Source organism: Corvus moneduloides, chromosome 4 (genome assembly GCF_009650955.1).
Source record: "Corvus moneduloides isolate bCorMon1 chromosome 4, bCorMon1.pri, whole genome shotgun sequence".
Classification (NCBI taxonomy): Eukaryota; Metazoa; Chordata; class Aves; order Passeriformes; family Corvidae; genus Corvus; species Corvus moneduloides.
In genome coordinates this window covers 18,288,977-18,316,627 of record NC_045479.1, presented here as the reverse complement: position 1 = coordinate 18,316,627, position 27,651 = coordinate 18,288,977, and the positions used below count along the sequence as shown (strand labels likewise).

Genomic DNA, 27,651 nt, shown 5'->3' with positions numbered 1-27,651 from the left:
CCTTCTGCTCCCCCAGCCCCAACAGCTTGTAGGGGAGTAGCTGTGTGAAACTGTAGGGCTGAGTAAGAGCAGCAAAGGAGCAAAGAGGAAGCAAACCCTGGTGTCTTCATGTGAACGCAGGGGGAAGAATGTGCTGTGGTTCAGAGGTGAGGGGAGTAGCCTGAGAAGCTGTTTCATTTTGTTGTGTCAATATGCACCAGTTTGGAACTGAGTGAGGACTCCTGTTGTTTAGTATCACAGCAAGGGCTGGAAGGCAAAGTCCTTCCTTTGCCACCCCAGCTTCTCCACAGCCCTGCACGGCATTCACATGGTCAGTGGCAGTGACTTCACGTCTGCCTCGTCAAGGAAATTTCCAATTTCCCAGCAGAAGGTGCTGACTTTGATCAGCCTTTACTCCCTTGCTGTGGTAGCACTGATAGAGAAGGCAGAGCTGACCATGGGCACTGGCTGGTCCAGGAGAAGCACAGAGCAGCCAAAGCGGGTGGGAGCCCAGGGAGCCCTACAGCCAGTTCATCTGCGTGGTTTGCTGAGCAAGATGTAAGCTTTAGGCCCACTTGTCAAAATTTCCTTGTAATTTTAGTATCTCCTTTTTGGGTCACATAGCTCGAGACAGCCGGACTTGAGCAAGCAGCAGGACCCCTCTCACCAAAGCCAACCTTGCGAAGTGGGGCCACTCTGTCCCTTTGAATAGAAAACCCCTCTGCTGGGAAACCCTCTGCTATTGCTCATTTTTTGGCAGTGCTCCCATGGACTAACTATACCCTTTGTCTCTTTGGGCCAGGATTACTGGGAACCTCCAAAAGAACAGGTCTGAGAAAGCATTTATTTAGGGGTACTTTACAATTTGGATATAGCCATGCATTTTCATTAGTTCTTCTTTTGAGAGGAAATTTTTCTTCTGGGTGCTAGATTTAGCAGTGTCCCAAGCCAGACTTTTCATCAGGGTGAAACCCTGCCTCCTCTCCCTCAGTGGCAGATAAGCCATTGGTTTTATGACCGGCCAGATTTCTCTCTGGAGCCCTTGCTTTAGCAGCTGAAGTGGCAGAAAGTCTATGAAGCCCCTTTTCCTCCCCAGCATTTGTTATGTCAAAGGGTGGGAATCAAGTTCCCTGTCAGCGCTGCCCCTGGTTAACAGAGCCCTGCTCTCCCAGCCCTCTCCTTGCTCTATCGCTCTGCCCGTCCCCTCGCGGCAGGAAAATCATTAATCTCCCATTGTTTCCCTGTCCTTTCCCAGACTGCTTTCGGCGAGGAAAAACCAGCGAGAAACAGCGCAGAAGTTTTTTCCACCTCCCTGGCGGCCGATCCTCCACGCAGAGCGGGCGAATGAGGTGCCAGGGGCTGACAGCGCTCCGCGCACGGCGGCTCCCAAAGGCTCTCGCTCCCTTCGGGTGGCCGGGGCGGTGACAGCCAGGTTCTCCCATCTGTTGTCAGTCCCAACAAGCCGCGTGCTGCCACAACACGCCTGGCACCTGGCACAGCCCCGGCGCAGAGGTGGCGACCCAGCCAGAAAGCGTTCGGTCCGGCCCGGTCCACCCGGGGGCTGTTCTGGGACAGAAGAGGTTTCCCTTCTCTGGTCCAGACCAGTTCTGACCTTAAAAGCAAAGGTCTGCCGTGCCCTGTGCGGGACGGGACATTTGGCCAGGGCTGCCCTCCCCTCCCGGCGCCACTGCAGAGCCCTGCTGTCATTGTCACCTGCGGACGGACAGCGGGCGAGCCAGGGGACAGCTCGCCTGCCCTGCGGAGAGGGGCTGGCGGAAAGGAGCGCGGTGGCCGACAGGTAACCCCCAGTGACAGCTCCTGCACCTTCTGCCCAGCTCCTCGCGGCACCGGGATCTGCCCTGCCCAAAGCCGGCCCGCTTTAATGCATTTCCATGGAAATAGCGGCGGGGGAACCCGTGAGGCAGCTCTCAATTAGCTGCTTTCCTGCCACAGCAAAAACTGGGGACGAGGGAGAGGAGGGAAGGGGGGAGGTGATTTCGACAGAGGCATTGCTGGCCAGCAGGTGCTTTTGGGCAAGCCTCCTGCATCTGTAGGAATGGTTGAGGGGTGAAAGCTCTGCCTTCCTTGCAGTAGATATCCCTCTCATTCCAAATCAAAATGAAAGTGAGCTTTTGGGGTTTTCACTAACTGATTACCAAGGAAAAGTAGAACCCTGGCTTTGAATGGTTTGAAGCAGCTTAATTAAGATATTTCTAAATATTTTGAGTTTTGTTCTATAAATTCTTAGCTTTTTTTTTTTTTTTTTTAATGCAAGCTAACTGCAGGTTTAGAAATACAAACTGCTTTAGATTATAGTTTCTTCACACTGTTCAGTCTAAAGAAATTAAGACTGGACATTTTGATGATCTTTTAAACTTTTTGAAAATCAGATTTACCTCAGATTTTCTTTGCGTGCATGGTGAGAGTTTCTTGCACCTTTTGCCTCTTTTTCCTGTGAAAAATACAGTTTGCTGAAAAATATCCAACCAAATTTAAAATGCATATACTTACTCAATCCATTTAAGCTGGCACATGATGTTTTCTTTGAACAAGCTATTAGCTATCATACATTGTATTTTCAGCATCTTAAATTCTCAAGTGAATGGGTACAGAGAGTAGGAGAAGGAAGCCTCCCAGGATATTTGAGCAAACACAGACCTGTGACTATCATGCTCCTGTTAAACAAGCCTTTATTATTTTGTGAAATGCTTCTCTTATATTTAAGATAAACCTTTTCTACGTTATAAAGAGAATTCATAGAATCCACAATTTATAAAAAAAATGCTGAAAGACAAGGTTCATAGAGACAGAAGGGGTTAAAGACAATTAACTTTCTACCCTTGTCAACAAGTAGAAGTGAGGTTATAAAGGGATTTTATTTTGCTATTTATAAAATATAGGCTTGCTACAGAATTAAATGCATGCAAGAAGTGTATCCACTTGCATGTTTTTCTCTGGAAAAAGATAATTACTGTGTTTGTACATGCTGATCAGTTAATTTTGTGTGAGAACAACTAAAGACAATTTCTATGTTCAGGTTATTCAAAGTAAATAATAAGAAGCACAGAGATGAGAGGAAATTTTGTGCAACGCATGTTATTTCATGTATCTCATTTTGAAAACAGTCCTTTATGGGGAGAAAATTATTCTGAAATCTTAAAGGTTGTTTTAATTTAAAGAAAATAGTCTGCTCTTCTCCCCACGCCCATGTAACACGCTCCAGATGGGTTTGCAATGTTCATACTATCCATGGAAGTGATAAAGAACCAGTCAGGCCTCTTTCTCTTGTCTAATTGCAAGGTGAAATGATTTTTTTTTTTGGGGGGGGGGGGGTCTGTGTGTTTAAGGCAAAGAGAAATCGAATCCTTTCCAATCACAGCACCCAAAAGCCAAATAAAGAGCCTGAGTGCAGTGGTCTGAAGTGTTTAGGTCCAGCAGAGAACAGAGCAGGGTATTTGCTCATCACTTGTCAGAGGAGACCGGTGACTTCCCCCTTTCCCTGTGGCACACACATACCATATCATCTACCACTGCTCTGGTGGGATGAAGCCTCCTGTGGGTTCAAGGAGGATCTTAGAAGGTGAAGAAATCCTTTTGGAGGATGTGATGAGCAGCACTGGGTTATATTCCAGCACTTTGACTCGGTGACCCCAATGTTCCTGCAGAGCTTGGCACCTTCCTGCACCTGCCTGGGCAAGGAAGACCGTGCTGCTGCCACAGAGACTGCTAGGGCCTTCCAGGTCAGAGGAGAACGGGCGAGATGGCCTCCGTCTTCCGGAGTGAGGAGATGAGCCTGAAGCAGCTCTTCCTGCAGGTGGAGGCTGCCTACTGCTGCGTGGCTGAGCTGGGGGAGCTGGGGCTGGTCCAGTTCAGAGACGTGAGTAGTCCCTGGCTGGCATGCTGAGCTGTTAGAGATGTGCCCCGGGGTGTGCTTGTCCTTCCTTCAAAGCACTTAGGAAAGATGCCCCTGTAGGGAGGCCAAAAAGTCCATGGTGAGAACGGGACTTCCCCAAGGCTGGTCTGAAACCCAAAGATGATGCTGAGACTCAACCCATCCCTGAGTCCCATCTGGTGCTCTGCACGCCCTCTGCACAACCTTAGAACAGTTCTTTGCATCACCAGGACACAGCAGGTGTTTCCATTGAGGACCCCTCTGTGACTCTTGCTGTCACAGCAAGGTTGTGTGGAAGGCCACCATGTCCTTGGCCACGAGGGAGCTCACGGTATTGCCCTGCCAGTAGAACCCTCTCAGACAGAGTGGTGTTTGCCATCCGCACCAAAGGCACTCTGGTTCTCTGCTGGTGTTAAAAATGAGCGCAGCAGCGTGCAGCCTTCAGCCCCAGGCTTGTTTTCCCTCCTGTTTTTAGCTGAATGTGAATGTCAACAGCTTCCAGAGAAAGTTTGTGAATGAAGTGAGAAGGTGCGAATCCTTGGAGAGAATCCTGCGTAAGTAAACGCTTGTCAAATGCAATTGGCTTCCTGCCAACTGGTGGTGTGGGATTTATTTCTTTAAGTGCTCTCACACTGGGGAGCAGAATTAGTGGCAAAATGGTGATGTTTTCATCTGAGTCCCTGGAAATGTTTTCCATGCGTCAGCTAATTACCACTTCACCCCATATGGGCAATAAATTGTTGCCCCTGTTTTGAAAATGGTTAACTGAACTGAAAGGAGGTTAATTAGCTTTTATAAAATCACAAGGTAAATCTGGGGCTGGGCAGGAGGCTAATCCAGATAACCTGACCCTTACACCAGCACACCAGCTGTTGGCACACACTTCTTGTGGCCAAGGGCTTCAGTCTGCGGGTAAGTCCTTAAAATCCAAGCAGCAGAGCTCGTGATTCCCACTGTCCTGTGGATGTGTGTCCTGGGAGCTCTGCACTCTCCCCACCACAACACTGGTGCCTGCTGGAGCCACAGTGGCAGCACTTGCCGTTGTTGGGCACAGCAGTGGAACCTGATCTTTCCGCATGCCTTACTCAGTGCCCCAAATAAAGGGGGCCATGGTGGCCACTTGTGCCAGGGCTGAGAGCAGCCCACTTGGGAGTGGGTACTGTGGCTTCAAAAGAAACAGCTTCTTCACTGAGAAGGGAGGCTGGGGGTGTTCATTCCATGGTGGCTGTGTGTGTGTGCTGGGATGATGGCCCTCATACATCACTCAATCTTGTCACACCGCCATGGGAGGCCTCGGTCCTCGCTGAGCACCAAGCTGGTGACCAGGATGATGCAGCAGGGGTGATTCTGTGCTGAGACTTCTGTGCCCTTTCCTTGCAGGTTTTCTGGAAAATGAGATGGAAGATAACGTTGAGATAGTCAAAGGAGAAAAGTACCCAGAGACCCCCCTGCCTCGGGAAATGATTGATATGGAGGTACAGAATTTGGAGTGGAGCCAGGAGAGAGAAGGGCTGTGCACCAGGTTGTCTGTGTAATGTGCTCAACAGAGCCCTCCCCTGCAAGGAAGGATCTGGTGCCTGAGGCTGGCACAACCCTCCCTGCCTGAGGAGGTGCTCCTCGAGCTGCTGCCTCAGCACTTAGCTTGAGGCTAGTCCTGCTACATGTTCCTAAAGGATCCCAGGCTTTTTACCATCCCCTGTGAAACATTCCTCTGGTCCCACATATTAACGTATTATATTAAAAGTATCACTCTCATAGAATGCCCCCATCATCCTATAGGAGAGAATTAGAAGGGGTTTGGTGTTTTACCAGGAGAGCTGAAGAGAACCAACTCCACTGCATGAAAAACCAGGACTGTCTGTCCTGCTGGGAGCACGGTTGTGATACTGGGACCTGACACAAACACTTGGGCCTTGCCCTTGGATGTGCAAGGGATGCTTTATTCTAGCCCAGCTGGAAGCTAAGTTTACTGACAGGGTAATTTTAAAATGCTGTGTATGTAAGTGACTAGAAAGGAAAATCAAGCTTTCCAAGGGCTTCAGCTTCACAAGCAATTTGGTTTCCTGGTGTGTTCCTGGCCCCACATCATCACCTAAGTTTTGGCCTATAGCTAATGAACCTAAGCTAATGGCCATGTTGTAGGTAGCTTTTGTAGTCAGTAAACTAACAGCCAGTCAGCCTGGGGTCTGAGATGTCTGCAAGGAACAGAGATGCCCAGACAGGCTGAGACACCAACAGCACACACCCACCTTACCTGCCTGTGCTTGAGTCAGGGGCATCAGAACTCCAGTGCCAGAAGAGGACAACACAGCCAGCAGGGAATGTTTGCAATGGAAAAAAAAAATGATGCATTGATGAGTATCTTCTAACAAAAAGTGTTTTTTGAAGTGTTCATTGAATATTTCTCTATTCTCCCTTGAAAAAAATGAAAACTGTTGTTTGAGATTTGTTATCAGCTTGGGAAAGGGCCAATATGTGCTTCAGAGTTTTTCTGGATGTGCTTGGACCCTGAACAGACAGTGCTGGAGAAACTTGAAGCCGAGCTGCTGGAAGCCAACCAGAACCAGCAAACACTGAAACAGAACTTCCTTGAGCTGACGGAGCTCAAACATCTGCTGAAGAAAACCCAGGACTTCTTTGAGGTGAGAGGCCTCTTGACTCTTCCAAAAGAGATGTGGAAGGCTCTTAAAAATACTTGCACTTTCATTTGGTGTATGTTGCTTTTAGAGGTCTTTACCACAAGCCTTTATGAGGTTTGCAAAAACACCTCACTCATTTTGGAGCCCGGATTGCTCTGTGAGTCAGTGGGGCTCAAAAATTGGGCTCCCAGATCTCTTTGAAAATAGCATTTATGCTTTTCCATTCCTAAGATATAGTTACTTTTCTTGTTTTTCCTTTGGTCTAAATCTCTGTGGAAAGCTACCTTTGGGGAAAAAATATTAGGAGAAAAATGGGAAAATAGTTTTCAAACTGGCAATGCTGAAGAGTGTTTTTTAAAACTAATGTTTTCCAGGCAGAAACCAATCTGCCAGATGATTTCTTCAGTGAAGACACATCTGGACTGCTGGAGCTGAGAAGCACTCCTGCAGCTGCAGCTGCCAAGCTGGGGTGTGTATTGGTGATGGCCTCCAGCTTGGCCATGCTTCCCACCTGTGCTGCATTGCTGTGACACTGGCACAGCATCCTTCAGCTTCTTAGCAGAGGGTGTTCCATGAAGATGAGAGAGTGACTGTCCTCAGAAGTTATCATCAAAACTATGGTCAGGTTATGGGTCAGTAGGACAAATGGACTTCTACTTCCAGGCCACCAATTCCAGTGATCCCTTAGTAGGTATTGACTGAAAATTGCTGTCTTAAGGCATCTCACCCATGACTTCTGGACTCAGGCATCTGGCTACCAGCCTGGTCCTCATGGATGGATGTCTAACCACAGAAACAGCCATGGTATTGCATTGGGCTGCAGTCTGATGTTTCTCAGAAAAGGAAAACAGGAGAGTAAAGATAAACCACCACTTCAATATTTCTACCTCCAGCCTCTGCCATTCAGGCACTCTCTGTTTGTGTGACTTTAAGCATCTCTCCATTCCTCCACTTCTAGCCAGAATTGTCTCTTCTCCTTCACCTGTTGATCTAGGAAAGTTTTTTTTAAAGAGAGAACACTAGGATAAAGTCAGTAGATTGAGATAAAACCCAGGCTTGAGCAGGGAAGTTTTTCCTAGAAGTGTCTGCTGCAGCAGCAGAGCCTTGGCTAGCACAGACCAGAAAACAAGGGATTGTGAAATCATGTGTCCTGCAGGTCCTAAAAAGCCTAGAATGGGCTCGTAATTTATTTATCCTGTAACTCTGCTCAGATTCACAGCAGGGGTAATAAAGAGGGAAAGGATGATCCCCTTTGAGCGTTTACTGTGGCGAGCCTGCAGGGGGAACATCTACCTGAGGTACACGGAAATGGACACCCCCATGGAGGACCCTGTGACGGTAGGTACCAACCTGGTTTTGCTTTCCTCTGCCCTGTGTGGATGCTTGTGACCTGCAGACACAAAGCTGGTGCCCTGGACCATGCTGCAGCACTGGCTGCCTCTCCAGAGCTCGGTGTCTGAGGGCAGCCTCTAGGGGAAAGGTGGGAAAGTTGGAGGATGGGAGAAGATTCTTTGACACTGCTTTCCCCTTTTGCCACTATTGAGGTGGTTTCCTTCTCCTGGCTGTCAAGATGCATGTGGGGCCTCCCAGGGCAGCTGTATTACAGGGACCACCATGAAAGTGGACTGTGGCTGCCCCCACCCAGAATTAGCCATGGAGGGTTGATTCCCCTTGGTGTCTCTGGGATGCCTCTGGAGCCCTGTGCCCCAGTGGAACTCTGTCCCCTCTGCTCCACCTTGCTCCCTCCCACATAACCCAGAGCTGCTGCCCATGCCTGTTTTCTGAAAGAGCATCTGGGGAAAACACTGCTGATGGGAAACTGGGGCTGGGGGATAAAAACAACCCACTGACTTCTCTGCACTGGACTCTGGGTGTGTTAAATTCTGCTTGAATTGTGTGTTGCAGAGAGAAGAGGTGAAGAAGAACGTGTTCATTATCTTCTATCAAGGAGAGCAGCTTAAACAAAAAATCAAGAAGATTTGTGATGGGTAAGGCAGGCCTGTGGCAAAGCCACAGTGACTCCCATAGAGATGGTTACTGGCAGCTCAGGCTGGCTGAATTTGGAGCTAGAGATCAGATCTCCAGCTCTCTAGCTGTCAGCTCTGCAACCAACCTCTCTTCTGCTCCTCGGCTCTGCTGCTCCTAATCATGAAAGACATCCATCACCTTGTCACGTGGAACTCGAGATCCTACGTTTTCCAAAGTGACACACAGCTCTTGAGAGCTTCAGTTGCTAGGTTTTTCACTTGGAATATCTACAAGGGACTTTTGTTTTAAAAATACTCAGCACTCTTCCCCTGAAAATCAGGGGCCCTAACTTGAAGACTGGGAACATGGTAATCCTCAGCTTGGTCTCAAGCCTTCCTGCACTTCATAAAAAGTTGATGCTGTAGTTTATTCAACCCTTTCCCAAGGCCTTTGAGCAATATCTGTGTAATCAGAGACAGAGCCCAGGAGAGAAATGAACGCTTCATATAACCTGACTTGTTTCCACCCTGTTAAGCATCTTGAAAAGATAATTCAGGTTGAATATTTTGTTACTCTTTCATAACACTGATGACCGATGAGCTTTGTTGCAGTGTAAATCAGATTTGATGAGAGGATCTGTCTCCTGCCACCAAACCCATTTCAGGTGTAGCCCCTCAGCCAGGCAGGGCCCGCCAAGAGCCGCAGGGAGAGGGTGAGCAATTGCTCTTCTCTGACATCCATGCTCAGGGCAGATCTTTCCTTACATCCTGCCTTTAATCAGAATAAAAGCAGGTAGATCTTTCATCCAGCTGGCATGAGTGACTTCAGTCCCAAGAAGTGACAGAACCCTGGGGTCTGTGAGCAATTCCTGCACTGGAAATGGGGCCCTCCAGGATACCTTCTAAGGGCAGTGGAGGGCAATGCCCATCCAGAGAGCAATTCAGCCCTCCTGAGGTGGGCATCTGTCTATAAAGCAGTCATGGACAGCTGAGGGAAGACTCCTAGCTCTCAGTCACTGATTTCTGATCGTGAACCTCAGACGTGCAGTGAGTTCTGCCATAGCCACTGTGCAGGATCAGTCTGCTGCTGCCAGTGGTCTTTGAGTGTTCAGCAAGTCTCATTCTCTTCCTGGATTACAATTTCCTGCACATAATAGAATCATAGAATGGTTTGGGTTGGAAGGGACCTTAAAGATCATTTCATTCCAACTCCCCTGCCATGGGCAGGGACACTTTCCATTAGACGAGGTTGCTCAAGGCCCCATCCAGCCTGGCCTTGAACACTGCCAAGGATGGGGTGTCCACAACTTCTCTGTGGCAACCGGTGCCAGTGCCTCACCACCCTCACAGTAAAGAATTTCTTCCTAATATTCAACCTAAACATACCCTCTTTCACTTTAAAGCCATCCCCCCTTTGTCCTATCACTATATGCTCTTGTAAAAAGTCCCTCTCCAGCTTTCTTGTAGGCCTCTTTAGGTATTGGAAGGTTGTGGTAAGGTCTCCCTGGAGCCTTTGCTTCTCCAGCCTGAACAACCCCAATTTTCTCAGCCTTTCCTCATAGCAGAGGTGCTTCATCCCTCTGATCATCTTCATTCTTCTCCTTTGAACTTGCTTCAGCAGGCCCATGTCCTTCTTAAGTCTCATTTCTTTGCCTGCTTTTTAGATGCTGTTCAGAACCCTTCTCCCCTTCTTCATGGGCAGTTGCTGGTGCTGAATGCTTCCCACTGGATTTTCCCCTGTGCTGATGGCCTTGCAAGTTGCCAGGCCATACATTTAGAGCTGAATGGGGTTGCCCACAGAGTGCTGAAAGTTCTTAATTTTGGATGTAAATTTTTTTTTTCCCCTGCAGCATTTAAAATTCCCTGCAGTCAAAAGCCCAAGACTTTTTTTCTGGGATTGGGAGTAAAAGAATACACAGTACAATGCCTGTCAACATATTCATTGTTGATTGACACCGAAATCACCCAAACCATAGGCACAACCCTCTGCAGCAAGGCATCAGGCAGTGCTGGAAATGTGAGCAGATCCCTGCAGGGAGGTTGTGACATGCAAAGTTTCTAGGAGCCAGTGTTGCAGATGTGGTGGTAGGTTCCCATAAAGGAACTTAGACTGGTTTCTCTCAGGCCCTTGTAACTGAAGGAAAATACCCCTACCAAAGACAAATCCACAGGACACCCTTTGCAGTGCTAATGAAGTCATCCCTTACGTTCCTTCTTCCTTTCAAATGTTTTGGTTGCCAATGTGCACATATACATGGACATTTTACTGAGTGGCAGGTTTCTGAATGTATTCATCCCCTGACACTCCTTTTGTGCTCTGTGGGCCATCAGCCGTCCCTGGTACCCAGGCCAAGACATTTTAGCCTGGTCCACCTTTAAGGCAGGGTTGACTATACCTAAAGCAGATGGCAGTGTCAATGCAGCCCCAGCAGGACATTTCTGCTTAGCACTAAGTCATCATTCATGACAAGTAAATATCCTGCAAAAATCATGGGACTGGTCTAAGCCAGCCTCCTGCAAGGCAGGCTAAGATTTGTTTGCAGAGCTGTGTGCCTCAAGTTACGCTTGTAGTCCCTGCTTGACTCTAATTGGTAACATTAGTCTGCCAATTTCATGAGCATTAAGTCCATGCACAAATTTATTAGTGAAAGGTGTAGAGGGAGCAGGAAGGAGGAAAATGTAAGAATTTTTTTCTTCCTCCTTTTCTTGCGGCTGCCTCAGTACTAATGTGAATACTAAACTGGGTTTATCAATGTAAGGATTCCCTGCTGAATTCTCCTGGAGCTTTCAGAGATGTCTGTGCCATTAGGGCAAAGCTGATACTCAGTATGCAAAATGGCTGTTAAAAGATCAAAGCAGCACTGCTGCAATAACGTTATTGGGAATGGGGGAACTGTACAGCATGGAGGAATGAGCTTTCAAGTTTGATTAAAAATCCTTATTAAAGATGAACTAAGAGCTGTGAAGAATAAGAAGATGGAAATAATTAGGTAGGGTGAATAACCTTTGGAAATGAACACCAGGTGTTGAGTGAGGAGAAATTCAGTTCTGGAAAGGGAAGTTTAGCTGAAGAGCACATGCTGTCATTACACACAGCTCTGGGCTGATCTCTAGGAAACTGCAGCATGTTTTGTTCAATTTGCAACTGTCCTCACTTGTATGTGTGCTGGAACTGATTTTGTAGAGCAGGTGGTGAAATATCCTGCGCTCAGACAAAGCCAGAATACGATGCTTATCTGTACACAGAGCCTGCACATTTTTGTCTCTTAAGGAGGGATAGACCCCTCTGACCCTGTTACATCATCTTTTAATTCATCTCACGTGCGGAAAGACAGCCCTTTAGCAACGCTAACTCAGTGTATCCATGGCAGGATGGTGGAAATGTGTTGCCTTAGGTCAGGGCCAGGAGATCTCCGCTCTGCAAAGAGGATGGATCTCTTCCTGCAGATCTGATGGGCAGTATCAAAGTGGCAGGGGTGGCACATGCACTAGATATCACTGAACAAGCCAAGCAGGAAAAAAAAGGAGGGATCTCTGCTGTTTTAGTTACTACAGAATCTCAGCTCAGTTCAGGCTTGCAGGTGGAGAGCAGCAGCAGGGCACCCTGTGGCCTGTGAGGTCCCAGGAGGAACTCCTTGTGCCTGCTGTCGTGCATGAAGATACTCTGGGACTTGCTTTGCAGTCAGGACAGGTAGCTGCACGCTTCTCAGAGAGACATGCAACTCATTTCTAATGGTCTGTACTGGGATCATACTGTGCCTGTACAACACTGCAGTGTGCTGCGCTGGTGGAAGCACCTTCACACCAGGGTGACCTGCAGCTGTACTAGAGAAGGTCGAGTTCCATGCTATAGCTGAAGCAGTACCTGCTTGGAGCTAAGACCTTTACTCACATGTTAGAATCCCACGTTAGTCCTTCTTATACCACACTAAATAAACCTGCTGAATGTCCCAAACAGAACCTTGAGGGTACACTTACAAAAGCATTTATACTGATTTATCTAAGCTGACGTAACAGATATTGCTCTCAGATGTTTAAAACCCTTCACCCATCCTTCCCTTTTCCCCAAGGTGTCTAGCCAAACAGGTGGACCAGAAGCATACAGCCGTTCTCCTATTTTATCCTGGAAATACAGTCCTTTTCTTTGTTTGCTTGCTTGCTTGTTTGTTTGTTTTTACAGGCTTATTTACTTATGCAGCCTCCTCGCACAAAGGGCGTTTGCTTGCAGTGCAGCAGTAGCTCAGCCGATGCCTTCTCCCAGTGCCTGCAGGAGGGTAGTGCAGATACAGGGACACGGTATTTTTCCAGCCTCAGTGCAAGAGGGACATCTGTTGGCTACTGTGTTAGCGAGAGGCTGCCTTCGCCAGGGTGGGTTTTTGTTGAGTCTCATCGCAGTTCAAACAGCTTGTGGACAGAAGGGACGTGCCTACGTGTTAGTGCTGACCACTGTAAGACATCAGGTACTGTGTATGAGCTAAGACAAGGAGGGTTTTTCATCTAGAAGAGGTGAAGGGATCCTTATTCTCGTCAAGGGATAAATGTACCTATTTGCACCTTTCCACGAGATCAAGTGTGACTTTATAGTATGTGAGAAGAGTATACTGGGCATACTACTGGCTCAGGAATGAAGTCCAGTTTGCCTGCCTTTGAGCTGAGAAGAGTAGGGAGGAAGAAAACTCAGTCAAATAACTGGTGTTTCTCAATTCTCTCTTACTGAGGCTAGATTTCGTGCCACAGTCTATCCCTGCCCAGAGTCTGCCACCGAGCGCCGAGAAATGCTTGACGGAGTCAACACAAGGATTGAGGATTTAAACACAGTAAGTGGCAGTGGTTTTACCGAGGACTCAACCCTGCAAGTGGGACCTGCCCAGATATTGGTCCTGTCTGAAACAGTGTGGCAGACCACACAGGTTATCCTCCTGACACATTATCTCATTATCTCCATTGTTATACAGCAGCACTGTGGTGGCCACATGATGCATGGAGGTCCCAAGACCATGAGCTGTAGCTCTACTCATGGGGATGATATGCCCCAAGTTCGTAGCACAGAGCTGCCTGCAGGAAATGGCAGCTTGGGAGCACATGGTGAGATATGGCCAGTCTGTAAGCAACTGGGTAGGGAGCCAATGCCACAGCTCAGTAACTTCCAGTGGTCTCCTCTACACTTGCAGTGACTCAGGACCATGCAGGGAGAGTCCTTGGTGAGCAGCACTGTGCACCTGGTGTCGAGTGATCCTGTGTCCACACCTGCACGTGCTGCTCCCCAGGATAACCCACACATTCATACAAATAGTTCCTTTTCATCAACCCTCTTCCATCTGCCCTCCCCAATTAACTACTGAGTGCCCCCTGTGCTTCCCTATCAAGTGTTGCCCTGTGTTGTGCTTACAGGTGATAACACAAACCGAGTCCCACCGCCAACGCCTGCTGCACGAGGCAGCAGCCAACTTGTGGTCCTGGGGCATCAAGGTGAAGAAAATCAAGGCCATCTACCACATCCTGAATTGCTGTAACATCGACGTCACCCAGCAGTGTGTCATTGCAGAGATCTGGTTCCCAGTGGCTGATGCTGACCGGATAAAAAGAGCTCTCCATCAAGGAATGGTAAGAGAGCAGCATTTTGGGTCCTTGAAGCTCTCACCCACACTGAATTGTTTATATGTTGAGCTTATGTTCAGACTTGTCTGTTATCTTAATGTGGGACTCCCTTTGCTGTTTCAAGTCCAGGTTGTTTCATGGTTGTTTGGTGTTCCATCTTTTGAGGGAGCTTAAGATCAGCATTAAATCTTAGCAGGTTTGTGACAGACCCACGAGCCAGAAGTGGTATCGTGGGGCCAATTCTTCTCTCCTATCCACTCTGTGCCTGTCCTTGTCACTGGGTTTGCAGGAGCGCAGTGGCTCCACGATTGCCCCCATCCTCACTGCCATACACACCAGGATGGCACCGCCCACCTTCAACAGGACCAACAAGTTCACAGCTGGGTTTCAGAACATCGTGGATGCATACGGTGTGGGCAACTACAGAGAGATGAACCCAGGTGAGAAATGTTCAGCTACGTGCATCTGGTTTGCATGAGCCTAAGTGAAGCCTTTGAGCTCTCTCACTAGATGTACCCAGTGCTGACTGAGAAATCTGAACTGTGTTGGAACTGATTGGTGTATGGGCATGGATTTTCTCAGGCAAAGAATTTGGCTATTGGTCTTCAGTGAATGATTGTGATGGAAATAATGAACTACACAAATACAGGACGAGGAACAAATGGTGAGGTAGCAGTTCTGAGGAAGAGAACTAAGCTCATAAGGGAAATGGAAGTTGAGCTCACTGTGTAGAGGCAAAGAAGTCCTAAAGGACCTGATAAAAGTGTGAAACAGTGGTAGAGGATCTCAGAGAGACCACTGAGAATTAATTGAAACCTAGAAATGGGGGCCCGTGGGAAAGGGCCAGATTAACTCAGATTGTTGAGGCTGAGCAGGTTGAGAAATATGGTAGTAAACTTCAAACACATTTTTTCTGTTGCAAAACAGAATGCAGCTATTTACACATGTGTTTATTATGGCGAGACAAGAAACAAAGGATAAAACTGCAAGGAAGGTACAACTGAACAGTCTTTGTGATGGTAAAGCTTGTTCTGCACTAGATGTGACTGCCTGGTGTGTAAGGGAGGGATTGAGGAGGCCTTTAAGGGCAGTACCTATAAGGAATGGCCTGTTGGGGCAGACTGCTTCTCTGATGAGGCGTTTTTGTTTAGGGGGAGCTGAACTTCTCGACCTTTCCCTCCTGCAGCTCCCTACACTATCATTACTTTCCCCTTCCTGTTTGCGGTGATGTTTGGGGACTGTGGCCATGGCGCTGTCATGCTGGGCTTCGCTCTCTGGATGGTCATTAATGAGAAGAGCCTTCTGGCCCAGAAAAGCACTAATGAGGTGAGTTCCAGGGAGCTGGTGCAGCCTATCAGCATAGGGAAAGGCTCATCAGCCCCATTTGATAAAGGAGAGACATGCAGCCTCCCAAAGGCTGAGTGGAGATCATTCAAAGATACCTGCGAGGCAGAGATTTGGCAGTTCTGCCTACTTATACACAGAGGGCCTAAGGGACCCCAAATTTTCTATAAATAATTGTATATACATAGATTAGTACAATCAAGTCTACTGTTGGTTGAGGCCCACCAACTGATGGACCTGCAGGTACTTTGGTCACTGGCACTGCCTTCTCCCCCTGCAGATCTGGAACACCTTTTTCAGCGGGCGCTACCTGATCCTGCTCATGGGCATATTCTCCATGTACACTGGCTTCATCTACAATGACTGCTTCTCCAAATCGTTCAACTTCTTTGGCTCTTCCTGGCATATCATCCCCATGTTTAAAAATAACACTTGGAAGTAAGTGCTAAATGTAGGAATGATGTAAAAACACCAAATGGAGCATGTAGGCTTGGACAGAGAGACTGCCTGTGTGGGGAAGGGAAGGACTCCCTGCTGTGGATGCGGTCATGAATGAATCAGAGGTTTTGTCTGACACACACAGATGAACTCACTATTGAAATGGAAATGTAGAGTCCCTGGGAACACGCCTGTTTGTTCAGGCACTGATGTGCATAAAAATCTGCAGGTGTCCAGGACCGATGCCTAGAGAATTATCAGTGTGAGAGAGGCTGTCATTGTGTGGGGCCCATTTACATGCACACAAGTGCAGGATAACAGGTCACAGAAAGGCTGGAGTCAGCTACAGATATCCTGTGGTAGTCCTCAGCACACCTCACATAAATATACCAGGGGCTTCGACGGAGAGATTAAGCTGCAAAGGTCATTTCCCTTTTCTCTTGTAGTAAGGATGTGCTTCTAGACAATACAGTGTTGCAGCTGGATCCAGCAGTCCCAGGAGTCTACTCTGGAAATCCATATCCATTTGGAATAGATCCGGTAATTAAATTAAATTGCTCTAAGATAATTTGTATTTCAATCCTGTTTCTACATGTCAGGTACATCAGTAGCTCCCTGCACTCTCTCCTGAAGCTGTGCTTTTCAACTTCTTGCTCTTTGTCTGTTCCTTACATGGTTTGTGTGGCCAGCAGCCAAGCCCCATGCAGCCCCTCGCTCGCTCCCCCACCAGTGGGATCAGGGAGAGAATTGGAAGGGTAAAAGCTGGAAAACTTGTGGGTTGAGATAAAGACAGTTTACCAGGGAAAGCAAAAGCTGTGCACACAAGCAAAGCAAAACAAGAAATTAAGTAATCTCATCCCATGGGCAGGCAGGAGTTCAGGCATCTTCAGGAGAGCAGGGTCCCCTCACACATAATGGTGACTTGGAAGACAAACACCATCACTCCAAATATCCCTCCTTCCTCCTTCTTTCCCCCATTCTATACAGTGAGCATGATGTCACATGGTCTGGACTATCCCTTTGGCTAGTTGGGGTCACCTGTCCCACCTGTGTCTCCTCCCAATCTCCCAGGCACCCCCAAATTCCTCACCAGCCAGCAGAAAAGGCCTCAGTGTAAGCCCTGCTCAGCAATAACAAAAACATCTTTATACTATCAACCCTGTGTTTAGTACAAATACAAAATACAGCCCTATACCATCCACCGTGAAGAAAAATAACTACTCCTGGCAAAACCAGCACATTGCACCCCTTACTCCATGCCGTTTACATCGTGCTCAGGTCCCACGCTACTCATTTAACCACCACTGCCCCTCCCACTCCTCAGTCCTTCTGATGCTTCTCTTTAGCAATTAGCAATTAATATATTGCCGACAGGTCTGCACAGGCAGTAGTAGTAAAGTGGTAAGCAGGAAGGAAGTTCGATTTTCCTGGAGAGTGGTCTTGTGCTACAGTCTCTTTTCTACCTCCTGTCTACTGGACTCTGTTTCCTTACTTGAGTACTTAACCCATTCCAGAGATACCTCACCAGTTTGAAGGCAAACTTCCAAATTTCATACAGTCTACTTATGGTATGGAATGTGAAGTAAATGCCAGTATTATTTAACTTTTAGCCACATTTTCTTCTCTATGTCCTATTTCCCTTTTTCTTGTTGTTCTGTCATTACCATGTGTTGAAACGTAGTTTTTAACATCAAGCTTTCCAGTTTCAATCTTCGTATTAGTCAAGTAACCTCCATCCCTGCTGGATGGGCTCTCATTTCAACTGGTCATCCAAAGAAACTCTGTCTTCCCCTGATTCTCAGAGACATGGTCCTCATAACCAGTTTTTTTTAAACCCAGCTCTAAAGCTCTGCCCAGGATGTGGGCAGTCTGGTTCAGGAAATCCTGTCAGAAGCAGCTGAGTTTTCTGCATGTTGCCCTGACACTTCTCTAATTTAGGCTGACCTAGACTACCTCTTCCAACCAGGCTTCTCCCTGTTCAAGAGGGTGAAAGTCCTGGCTGGGAGGGAAGAATGGCTGAACAAGTGCTGGCAGGGAAGGGGTGGACTGGAAGCACCAGCCTCTGTGTGGCCCTCTCTGAAGAGGTTATCCATGTCATCTGTCCTGATGGATGGATGGCTCACTGCATTTTGCAAATCCTGGTGGGATGACTGGGGTGTATCTTGGAAAAAAAGAGTCACCCTGAGAGGAAGAAGCTAGGCAGTCTCTTTGGTATCCAGAGAAGATGCAAAGGCTAATGTTTCACCCTCCAAATAATCCTGTCTTCCTCCTTTCTCTTCAGGTGCTATGCTTAGTGTCTGAAAAGTGGTACCTACTTACTGTCTCTGAGGACAGAAGACTTTGGGGTCTAGGAAGTTTGAGAAGAGAGGAGAAGCAAACCCAAAGCTCTGTAGCATAAAAAAGGCAGGACTGAGAAGGGTTGTATGTCCTAACATTGCTAAAAAGTTAATACAGAGAGGCAGGCAATTAACTGATCTCCACGGCCAAAGAGCTGTGAAGAGTTTTTTCTGTTCGAACAAAAAGTTTGAAAATGCTCAGTACTTCTCTGGTGAGGGTGGAACTAATTTTGGTTGCAGCAGGAGGGATTTCTGATGCCCTTCCACTTTTGTTAAAGAAGATGACTCAGCCTAAGGACAGGATATGACACAGAAAAGATCTAGGTTCTGCTACCAGCCTTTGCAGTAATTTCTGGAGGACTGAAGCAAAGTCATTGGATCATTTAAAATCCCGGTTATTTATTCTGTTAAACCAGGCTAATACTTTATACCTTTTAGATGAATACCTTGTCAGAGGGAAAAGTAATAAAAGGAACATCTAGATTTCTGTGCCTTGCTACCCTCTTACTAGAACTGGTAGGAGTAAATTGATGGTGTCAAAACAACAACTTGCACAAAACTGTTATTGATCAAACACCTGAAAATCTTGTTCTTCACTCTCTCTCTCCCTGTTCCTTTACCCAAAGATCTGGAATGTTGCAACAAACAAGCTGACTTTCCTGAACTCCTACAAAATGAAGATGTCGGTTGTCATAGGGATTGTGCACATGATTTTTGGGGTGATACTCAGTCTCTTCAACCACATGTAAGTTTGTTTCACCAAGCCTGTTGCTGCAGCAGCACACAAGTCCTCGTCACTAAACCGGTGTCTTCCATTCAGAGAAAGCCTCATATTTTGGACTGATGATTTGAACTTTGACCTTTCCCCAGTGTGAGCAGAAATGTCCCATACACTGACTGGCTACACCATGGTTGATATACAGTGCTAAGTCCAAAGGACAGCCATAACATTGCAGATATTTTCTTCGGTAAACTCTGTTTTTAACTTACTTCATTATATTCTCGATTCTGCAGAAATATTGAAGCACACTAAATTAAAAGTATGCAGCACCTCCCACTATCGACAACTTTTCTCTTGAAAGACAAGCTCTTTGGCCTAAACCAAAGCACACTGAAATCTTGCAGAGCATGTGCGTGTGCATTTTACCTGGCTTAGCAGACCTTGGTCAGGATTTGTGGGTGTGTTCGTGTATCTCTGCCTCTATATTTTGTGACAACAAATTAAAAAATGGTGATAGAGCGGAGGGGCTGACACTATCATGTTGAGAGACTCTCCAAAGCTGGAATGCATGTAGTGATCTTCAAGGACAGAAAGGGTTTGCAGAGGACAGAGAGGACCCTACAGACTTGATGCTACACCTGGTTCTGACCTTCCTCAGCATATAATGCTTAACTTTGTGAATCAGCTGTTTTTTGAAAATTTGATTTTATTTCAGTGTAATAATCTTTTGGGGTGCTGAGATAATGGTAGGTCAAGAACAAAATCTGAAGAGAATCAGTATAATAGAGCTTTTGTATTTAAACAGTGGCTTTCATTGATAAAGCCTGTAATTATGGACTTCTTTCTTGGCTAGTGATAGTTGTATATTTGTTAGGTTATTTTCCAAAGACTAAATAGTGTACAGTACTGCTAGACTTGGGTGCAAACTTGTATTAATATCTAGTGTATTAATTGCAGTTATCTTTCCTGATTCTTTCCAGCTACTTCAGGAAATACATAAACATTATCCTTCAGTTCATTCCAGAGATGATTTTTATTATCTCTCTTTTTGGCTACCTGGTCTTCATGATTATTTTCAAATGGTGTCATTTTGATGTCCACTCATCCCAGAGAGCACCGAGCATCCTCATCCACTTCATCAACATGTTTCTGTTCAATTACAGTGACAGTTCAAATGCTCCATTGTATCTGCATCAGGTATGGATCACCCCAAGCAGCTTGAATCCCCTGTAGTTTTGTATTTGCAGTGGGTGTTGTGGAGAGTGGGCATAAAGATGTGGGGAACAGTCTCAGAAGCTCAATCACAAGTGTCAGTCACAGAAGTAAAGTTTATTCTTCTGGTATTTGTGTTGGCCTTGTCAACAGGGAGGAGAGAGAAGCTATCAATCATTGATGCAGAGGAAATCTCTTTCCTAGTGTCATTCTTACAAGAATAATGATGTGGTTGAAGATACTGTTGGGGGAGGAAATCAAAGAAGTGGGACTAGAGATGCAAAGCTGGATATTGCAGGCATGCTGTCCTGCAGTCTGGTCACGATGCTAGAGACATCTCCCTTTCTTGACAAGTTCCTATTTCATCTTTGGAAAGCTTTAATACTTTCTGTTTTCACCTAAAAAAAGTAGAAGTAGCTAGAGGATTTTCTGGGAGCTTTTTGTCAGAAATAACTCCTCTTGGGAGTTCACTTTAAAAAAATAAAAAGCAAGCAACAAAAGCTCTGCTAAGAAAAAACTTGTTTTAAAGTCATCTCTATTTATATTCTCAGAACATGGATTTGGTTTTTTCTTTAATTGACTTTACATCAGCAGCATCAGTGAAGAATCTGCAAGCAAGTGCTGCATCCAGCCACATGTGTGCACCCATACCTATACAGTTGCACACTCTGGGCCCTCCAACATGAGCTCAGTTTTAGGGACAGCTGGTGAGTCAGAGTTAGTGACTGATCAGCTCCAAGTAACTATGGTAAGGATTCAGGGGAGTTTGGAAAAACACAGTCTTCCCAGCCTTCAAAAAGTCTTTAGATAACATTGTGCTTTGTAACAACCCGAAGCTTTCCCAAGGTGGCAATTTTTTTCTCATATTCCTGTCCGCCTGCCCCACCAGGAACAGAATGTGCCATCTGCCTGGACAGTCTGAATGAAAATATTGTATGAGACCAGCCATAATGTGGTCAGAGAGCTGAGCCAGCTTTAAAAAGATGCAGAAGTTGTAGTTTAAGGTTTTCTTTGTTTTGCTGTTGCTGTTTTTTGAAAGTAGAGACAGTTATGTCAGGACAGCAATAGGGGTGCCATACTGCGATGTAAGAACACACCTTATACTGTGGGGACAGTGTTTTTACCAAGCCTAAGTGATGGGGATTCTATTCCCGTCTGGAATTGCGGATGTGGAGTAAATCCAGAGCAAGAGTTGATTGACTTGACTCTTACTGCAGCGTTTTTACACTGATCAAAGCAAGGCAGACTGACTGACTCACACACAGTTAGGACATTCACTTGGGACACTGAGCAGCCAGATTCAAGTCAGTAACACTGGATTTTGCTAAATTAACCCTTTTCAGCATGAAAGCCTTTCATCTCCAGGTCTCCAACCATCTCTAGCTGAACATACTTTCTGGAGCCTTAAGCACTATACATTTATTTTCATGTTCTTGCAAGCAGAGGATATGCAGCCAAATAGGGAGTTGTATTTGTTGTATTTAAAAAATGACCATTATGCGGACTCAGGTTTCTAACCATAAATGTAGTTGGCTAAAGGTAAGTAAAGCAACTTTTTGGGTTTTTTTGCTTTGTCTTTTAGAAAGAAGTGCAGAGTTTCTTGGTCATATTTGCTCTGATTGCTGTTCCCTGGATGCTCCTAATTAAGCCTTTCATCCTCCGAGCCAACCACCAGAAAGCGCAGCGCATGGTAAGGGATGTGGATCAGTCAGGGGGGATTCACAACAGCAAAGTCAAAGCTGAGGTGACAGACCCCAAAAACTCTTTGCAGTGATCGATTTCTGCTTTTCTTTGGTCTCAGGCTTTCTCTGACAATTTCAAGGTGTGCTTCACGCTACAGGACATGTGTGGACATGTCTGAACCACCTAAACTAGAATCACAGAGTGGCTAAATTTGGAAGGGATCACTGGAGGTCATCTGGTCCAAACTCCCTGCTTGAACAGGGTCCCCTAGAGCTCATTATTCAGCTTTGTGTCCAGACAGCTGAGTATCTCCAGTGAAGGAAACATTTCCCTGGAATCAGGAGCTTCACTAGCAAGGGCATAACCTATTTGTTAAGCTGACACAAGCTCTTCCACCTGTTGTATCCAAAACCAAAGAAGATTCAGAAAGATTGAAGTGCTGGTAAAGCCAAAACAGGGAGAAGACCTCAGTTGTCAGTCCACAATCTCCACTAACCACCAGTTTGCTGCTCTGTAGAAATGGGGCATCTGTGAAAGTCCTGGCCTTGCAGAGCGTAATGGTGCATGAAGGAGAGGCTTGATTTAAAAGCTGTTGCCTGCTTTCTAGAAGATCTTTCTGCCCTAAGTGATTGCCTTCACATTAACAGAGCCCTCCTTCCCATGGGCTCTGTGGTTTGCCCACAGCTTCTCAACACACACTGCGGCAGCTGCAGTTTTGCAGTTGTTCATTAATTGTCTCCTTTATTACGCTAACAGGACTTTACTTGTCAGTCAAGATTTACTTCTCTTTATAGTCAGAGTTAGTGCCTGGAGTACCTTTAATAGGGCACAGATGTTTCCATCTGAAGAAAGAGATGCTGGTTTTGCTGCTTGACCTTTTCCAACCCAGTCACTTCTGACCTATAACTGAAAGCCGGGTCCCTGGGAGACATTTGCAGCCCTGCCTCTGCACTGTAATTTCTTATTTTGTCATTCTTCTGGGATTTGGATGGAGGCTTGACATGGCTGACTCCATCTCCTGCTTTTATGCCAGCAACATCTGACAGGTTTTTCCCACCTCCTATTGTGCCCCCATACTTCTGTTCCTAATTTTCATATGTTAGCTGTCTGATCACATCCTACGTTCCCCTAGATTTATATGTTTGCAGCAAAGTCTGTTTTCCAGGCTGACATTCAGGTAAAGCAAAGACAAAGCGAGTGTGACAATCATTACTGCTGCAATAGCAAACAAAGCGTTGTCAGGAGACCTTTCCCATGAAACCTGCTGGAAGCTATAAAGGGTGACAGGGCAGAACCTGACAGAAGCCATAAGGTCTCTGTTTGGTTATGCTGTATAATAGGACTGTTAGATCAGGTTGTTGAGGTCTCTAGAAAAGTCCTGTAAATAATAATTGCAGAGAGGTTGCTACAAGGTTTTTTGTGAATTTAAAGTGAATCAAGAGCTTTGAATTTTATTTCTGCCTGTATCCAAGAATTGTGTGACCTTCATCAAGTCACATGATCCTCTCAGGCTTTGTTGCTCTTTCACTTGACACTAATTCCTTTGATTTGCATGCATCTAATTGAGATCATCAGCTTTAATGTACCTCAGTTTTCTCATTTGCTAAAAGTGATGGATCTTCTCATGGTGGAAACAAACATTGTGACACTAGAAACTAGCTACAAAATAGTTGGAACCACTGGAAAGTGCTCTAGGATGGAAAATATCTGGGTATTATTGGCTGCTTGGCGGAAATATTCAATTTCTGTGGTCCACGATGTCCGACTATTTTTGAAACTGTCTTCGTGTTCATGATAGAATCCTTCACGTGTTAGCCACCATGAGGTTATTGAGTGAGTTCTGTGCCATGGACTTCTTCATTTTGGTGTCAACCAAACATACTGCGTTTTGTTTCCGAAAGATCCATTCTCAAGCCATCTCAGGAAACTCTGGGGATGAAAATGAGGTAGATGTCCCAGAGACCAATCACTCCAAGAAAGCTTCCCAGGGAGACCACAGTGGTGGCCATGAAGGACATGAGGGTGATGATGAAGAGGTAAGAAAATTTGGACAGAAAATTGTTCATACAGACACAATAGTAGAAAACACAAAGTCAAGCAGAAGACTCTTGCAGAGTTGCCAGCCCTTCTTTCTAACAAGATATCAACACACACTGTAGCAACAGTTTGTGTTTCCAGACAGAATAGGGTCTGAACTTTCAATGAATTCATTCCTCTAAATTTTTCCTTTGGTTTTGCCTGGTGGTGGCAGGCATTCTTGTAAACCTCAAGCTTTTACAAACCTCAAGCTTTTGTTTCCTCGGGGGTGGTTGTTTCACTTCCACATTGCACCCAGAGAAGGTCAACCCTTTTCAAGGAGTCGCTGAGTTTTCCTTCCTCTAAATTGCAAAGGAGCATTTAGAAGTTGGCAGCCAGAAGTGTTGACTAGGGAGACAATCCTTCCTTTGGCAGATATTGTCAAGAGCTTCTACAGTATGAAGCAACAGAGGAAAAAGTGACAAAAATATTTGTAGCAGTTGGGAGTATCAACAATATTGAGTGTGGATATGGCTGGCTGTTCACAGCCACAGGGGATCTTCACAGATTTGCTTATTCATTATTATGAGATACACTTATTCAGTGATATCTCCCAAAATGTGTATGCCCACAGGCAGATAGTCTGAAAGCCCCTCTTTTACATAAGAATTTCTATCTCTATAAGAAATCACAGATTGGCAGCAACTGGCTTGACATTTAAGGATTTGAAATCGCATGAGTGGAACATGAGCTGTTCCCCAAACATTTGGTTTTCACTGGAAATGTGTTTCTCGAGAGAGAATGTATGGGAAGATCATACAGAATTGACACTTTTCAGAGCAGTCTCTTTTCCTGGGAAATACCTTTTTGTTGCTCAGGACATAGCAAGGAGTATGAAGAGCCTAGGGTGCAGTGTTGCTCTGTTAACCAGGAAGCCCTGAAGTGAGAACTAATAAATCTTACTTGGTTTTACATTGTTTCAGTTCAATTTTGGAGACATATTTGTCCACCAAGCTATCCACACCATTGAATACTGCCTTGGCTGCATCTCCAACACAGCCTCCTACCTGCGGCTCTGGGCACTGAGCTTGGCCCACGCACGTGAGTGATTGTCCACCTTCAGTCTCCTCACCATGCTGGTCACGGCTTCTGCTGGTGTTTGACTATTCCTGCAAATTTCTTCATGAAATCCAGGTTTCTATTTGTGGACACTTGTATGTCAGGATGTTTTGCTTCAGGTTAGATCACTCCAAGTGTTTCATGGTGGGCATCTCATTTTTCAGAGGTGATCCCTGGCCGCTCTGACTGCATTCACTGGCTGGGGCCCCTTTCCTGTGCTGCTCTGTAGCCACCCCTCTGGAACAGTCCTCATGGTGTGTGGTACGTGGGAGGTGCAGCCCACTTGTGTAGTCCAGCCCATGGAAGTAAAGGCAGTATGGGAGCCACAGCTGCTTTTCCCAAGAGGCACTTGCTGTAGCCTTGGGGCACGCAAATGAATGCCGAAATTACTTGAAACACTTATTTTTATTTTGTTCAGCAAACAAGAAAGAAAAGGTCTGGCTCAAGAGCTTCTGGAGTTTGTCATTTTCACTGAGTTTTTTCCTAGAAACATTCAGTGGAACATCACATTCCATGAGAAATGTACAGCATTTCAATGTCTTTTGTCTTGATTTGTGATAAAAACAGATGCTCAAATACTGGAAATTGCCTCAGGCTGGAACTTAGATTCTCAATGTCTCTAGTTTTTCTGAAATGTTTTTTATTAATGTTGCTGTAATGCCTATGGCTAGGAGTTGCACCTGCCCTAAAGAACTGAGCACACAAAAAAAGGAAAACAGACAAGGGGGGGAGGGGGGGCTGTGGTGTGGTGTGCCATGGATTGACAGGGGTGAGCTGTACTTCTTGGCACACAAATGAGCTTAGTAGGAGTTGAGTGGAAGCTGATACACATTAGCTTTACATGGAGGACAGATACCTAAATAAAATAAAACAAAACAAACAACTAAAAAGCTTAGCTAGGGGCGGTCCTATGTATTCTGCCTGGAGAACCACCATAGTCCTTTGCAGCCTTACAAACTGGGAAAAATGGTGAGCTGGCAGACTGCATGCTGTGCCTGTCCCTAGTCCATAGCTGCTGCTCAGCACTATTTTCCTTTTCTTTCCTTCTGCAGAGCTGTCAGAGGTCCTTTGGACCATGGTGATGCACAACGGGCTCAGCAGCAGCGGCTGGGCAGGTCTCATCGCCATCTTCATCATCTTCGCAGCGTTTGCAGTGCTGACAGTAGCCATCCTGCTGGTCATGGAGGGGCTCTCAGCCTTCCTGCACGCCTTGCGTCTGCACTGGTACGTGGGGCAGTCCTCTGGAGCTTTTCCCAGAGCAGTCTTTGGGAGGAAACAGGCTGTGGAAAAAGGGGGGCCATCAGCGAGTGTTAGACGTGCTGTGCCAGTGCATTGCAACATCAGTTGCCTTTGGCAAATGAAGTGAGGGAGACTCTTCCAAGGGGAGCTCAGAGGTCCCTGCTCTCACCTGCTTCCTGGAGCAACCAGCGTATCCTCCTGCACCTGTGGTGGCTGTGAGCATGTGAGGCAAATGGCAACCTGCAGTTCTGTCCTGGTAAACACGCAGAGCCACTGAGGCCACCTTGACCTGAGTTACCAGGCCCAAAGGCAGCACAGCCACTCCACTGGCTGTGTATCCCAGCCAGGGATCTAAGAAGACCGCTGCCTAGGGCAGCAAGACTTCAGCTGGGGTGCAAACCTGATGAAAACCTGGGTCAGTGCTTGTGTTGTCAGCCCAAGTCAAGTTCAGGCTGCTTAGGCTTTGTGGCAAACCTGTTCCAAGGTAGCCCATGTCTGCCTTAACTGGTCATCAGTCCAGACAAGGACAGCAGTACAGACACATCAGCATGCGAGCAAGACCAAGGTGACAAAACACCCTTCACTGCCACCCTAACTCAGCATCCTACCTGAGCCCCAAGCTGTGGTCTTTTTCACCACATAATGTCCCACCACAAACCCTAAACACTGCCAAGGCAAACCATGGTGAGGCGCTTGTTATTGTGCAGGGAGGAGGAGGTGTTTGTCTCCCACCAGTGTGCAACCAGCAGGTGGTTACCCCAGCTCTCAGAGCTTCTAGAAGCAGGTTACCAGGCAAGGTTCTGTTGATTGGCCTTGTGATGAGCATTTCCAGTCTGGCTTGATAGAAAGTCAGAGCTGATGTGTGCCAGGCTGCTCCCTGGGCTGCCTGTGTCTCACTGCTGCTCCCATAAACAGCCTGTGCTCTGAGCTCAGAGTCCCCCATCTTGTGGCCCCCCTTTTCCCATGGGTGCCATGTTTCAGCCTCTTGGCTGGCTGTAGGTCCTGCCTACAGGCAGCACTGATGCCTCTCTCTGCTCCTCCCAAGGGTGGAATTTCAGAACAAGTTCTACGTGGGAGCCGGGTACAAATTTTCTCCGTTCTCCTTCAAGCACATCATCAATGGCACCGCAGAAGAGTGAAGCCAGTGCATCACTGCTTCCCTCCTCAGACCAGGCTCTGTTTCCTTGTGGTGGCTCACCCAAAGAGTAGGGTACGTGGGATGAAAGAGAATGGGACGTGGCTCTTGAAACAAGAGCAGCTGTAGATGAAAATGTCCTAGCTACACTCCACACTGCTGTATCAGCTGAGAGCTGACCTCTATCAGCAGGACTGGCTGGACCCTTGGCTTTGTCTCCACTGATGTCTTTGCCGAGTACCTGGTGGTCAGCATTTGATGGGGTCAGCTGCCTGCTGCTTGGTTGAAAAGAGGAGATGCAGCTTTGGAATTAAACCGGCTATTAATAATCAA

At 46.5% G+C, this 27,651-nt stretch overlaps 1 protein-coding gene across 1 annotated transcript; it reads left to right on the top strand.

The window, feature by feature from the left end:
• The first annotated feature begins 1,169 nt into the window (after positions 1–1,169).
• On the top strand, positions 1,170–27,651 carry ATP6V0A4 (ATPase H+ transporting V0 subunit a4). The gene is made up of 21 exons (XM_032105396.1): positions 1,170–1,777; positions 3,645–3,856; positions 4,347–4,425; positions 5,252–5,346; positions 6,388–6,513; positions 6,885–6,979; positions 7,722–7,848; positions 8,416–8,498; positions 13,201–13,294; positions 13,869–14,081; positions 14,365–14,515; positions 15,262–15,401; positions 15,700–15,857; positions 16,304–16,397; positions 18,820–18,938; positions 19,895–20,111; positions 21,709–21,816; positions 23,711–23,845; positions 24,809–24,926; positions 25,997–26,168; positions 27,229–27,651. Exons 2-21 carry the CDS (start codon positions 3,740–3,742, stop codon positions 27,320–27,322), a joined length of 2,535 nt encoding a protein of 844 aa, XP_031961287.1. The 5' UTR covers positions 1,170–1,777; positions 3,645–3,739; the 3' UTR covers positions 27,323–27,651.

Bases quoted from the DNA above. Each gene is read 5' to 3' on its own strand.
- ATP6V0A4 (XM_032105396.1), top strand. From the start codon at position 3,740: ATGGCCTCCGTCTTCCGGAGTGAGGAGATGAGCCTGAAGCAGCTCTTC. The intron at 6,514-6,884 runs GTGAGAGGCCTC...AATGTTTTCCAG, and splicing joins AAACCCAGGACTTCTTTGAG to GCAGAAACCAATCTGCCAGA. The intron at 6,980-7,721 runs GTGTGTATTGGT...AACTCTGCTCAG, and splicing joins GCTGCAGCTGCCAAGCTGGG to ATTCACAGCAGGGGTAATAA.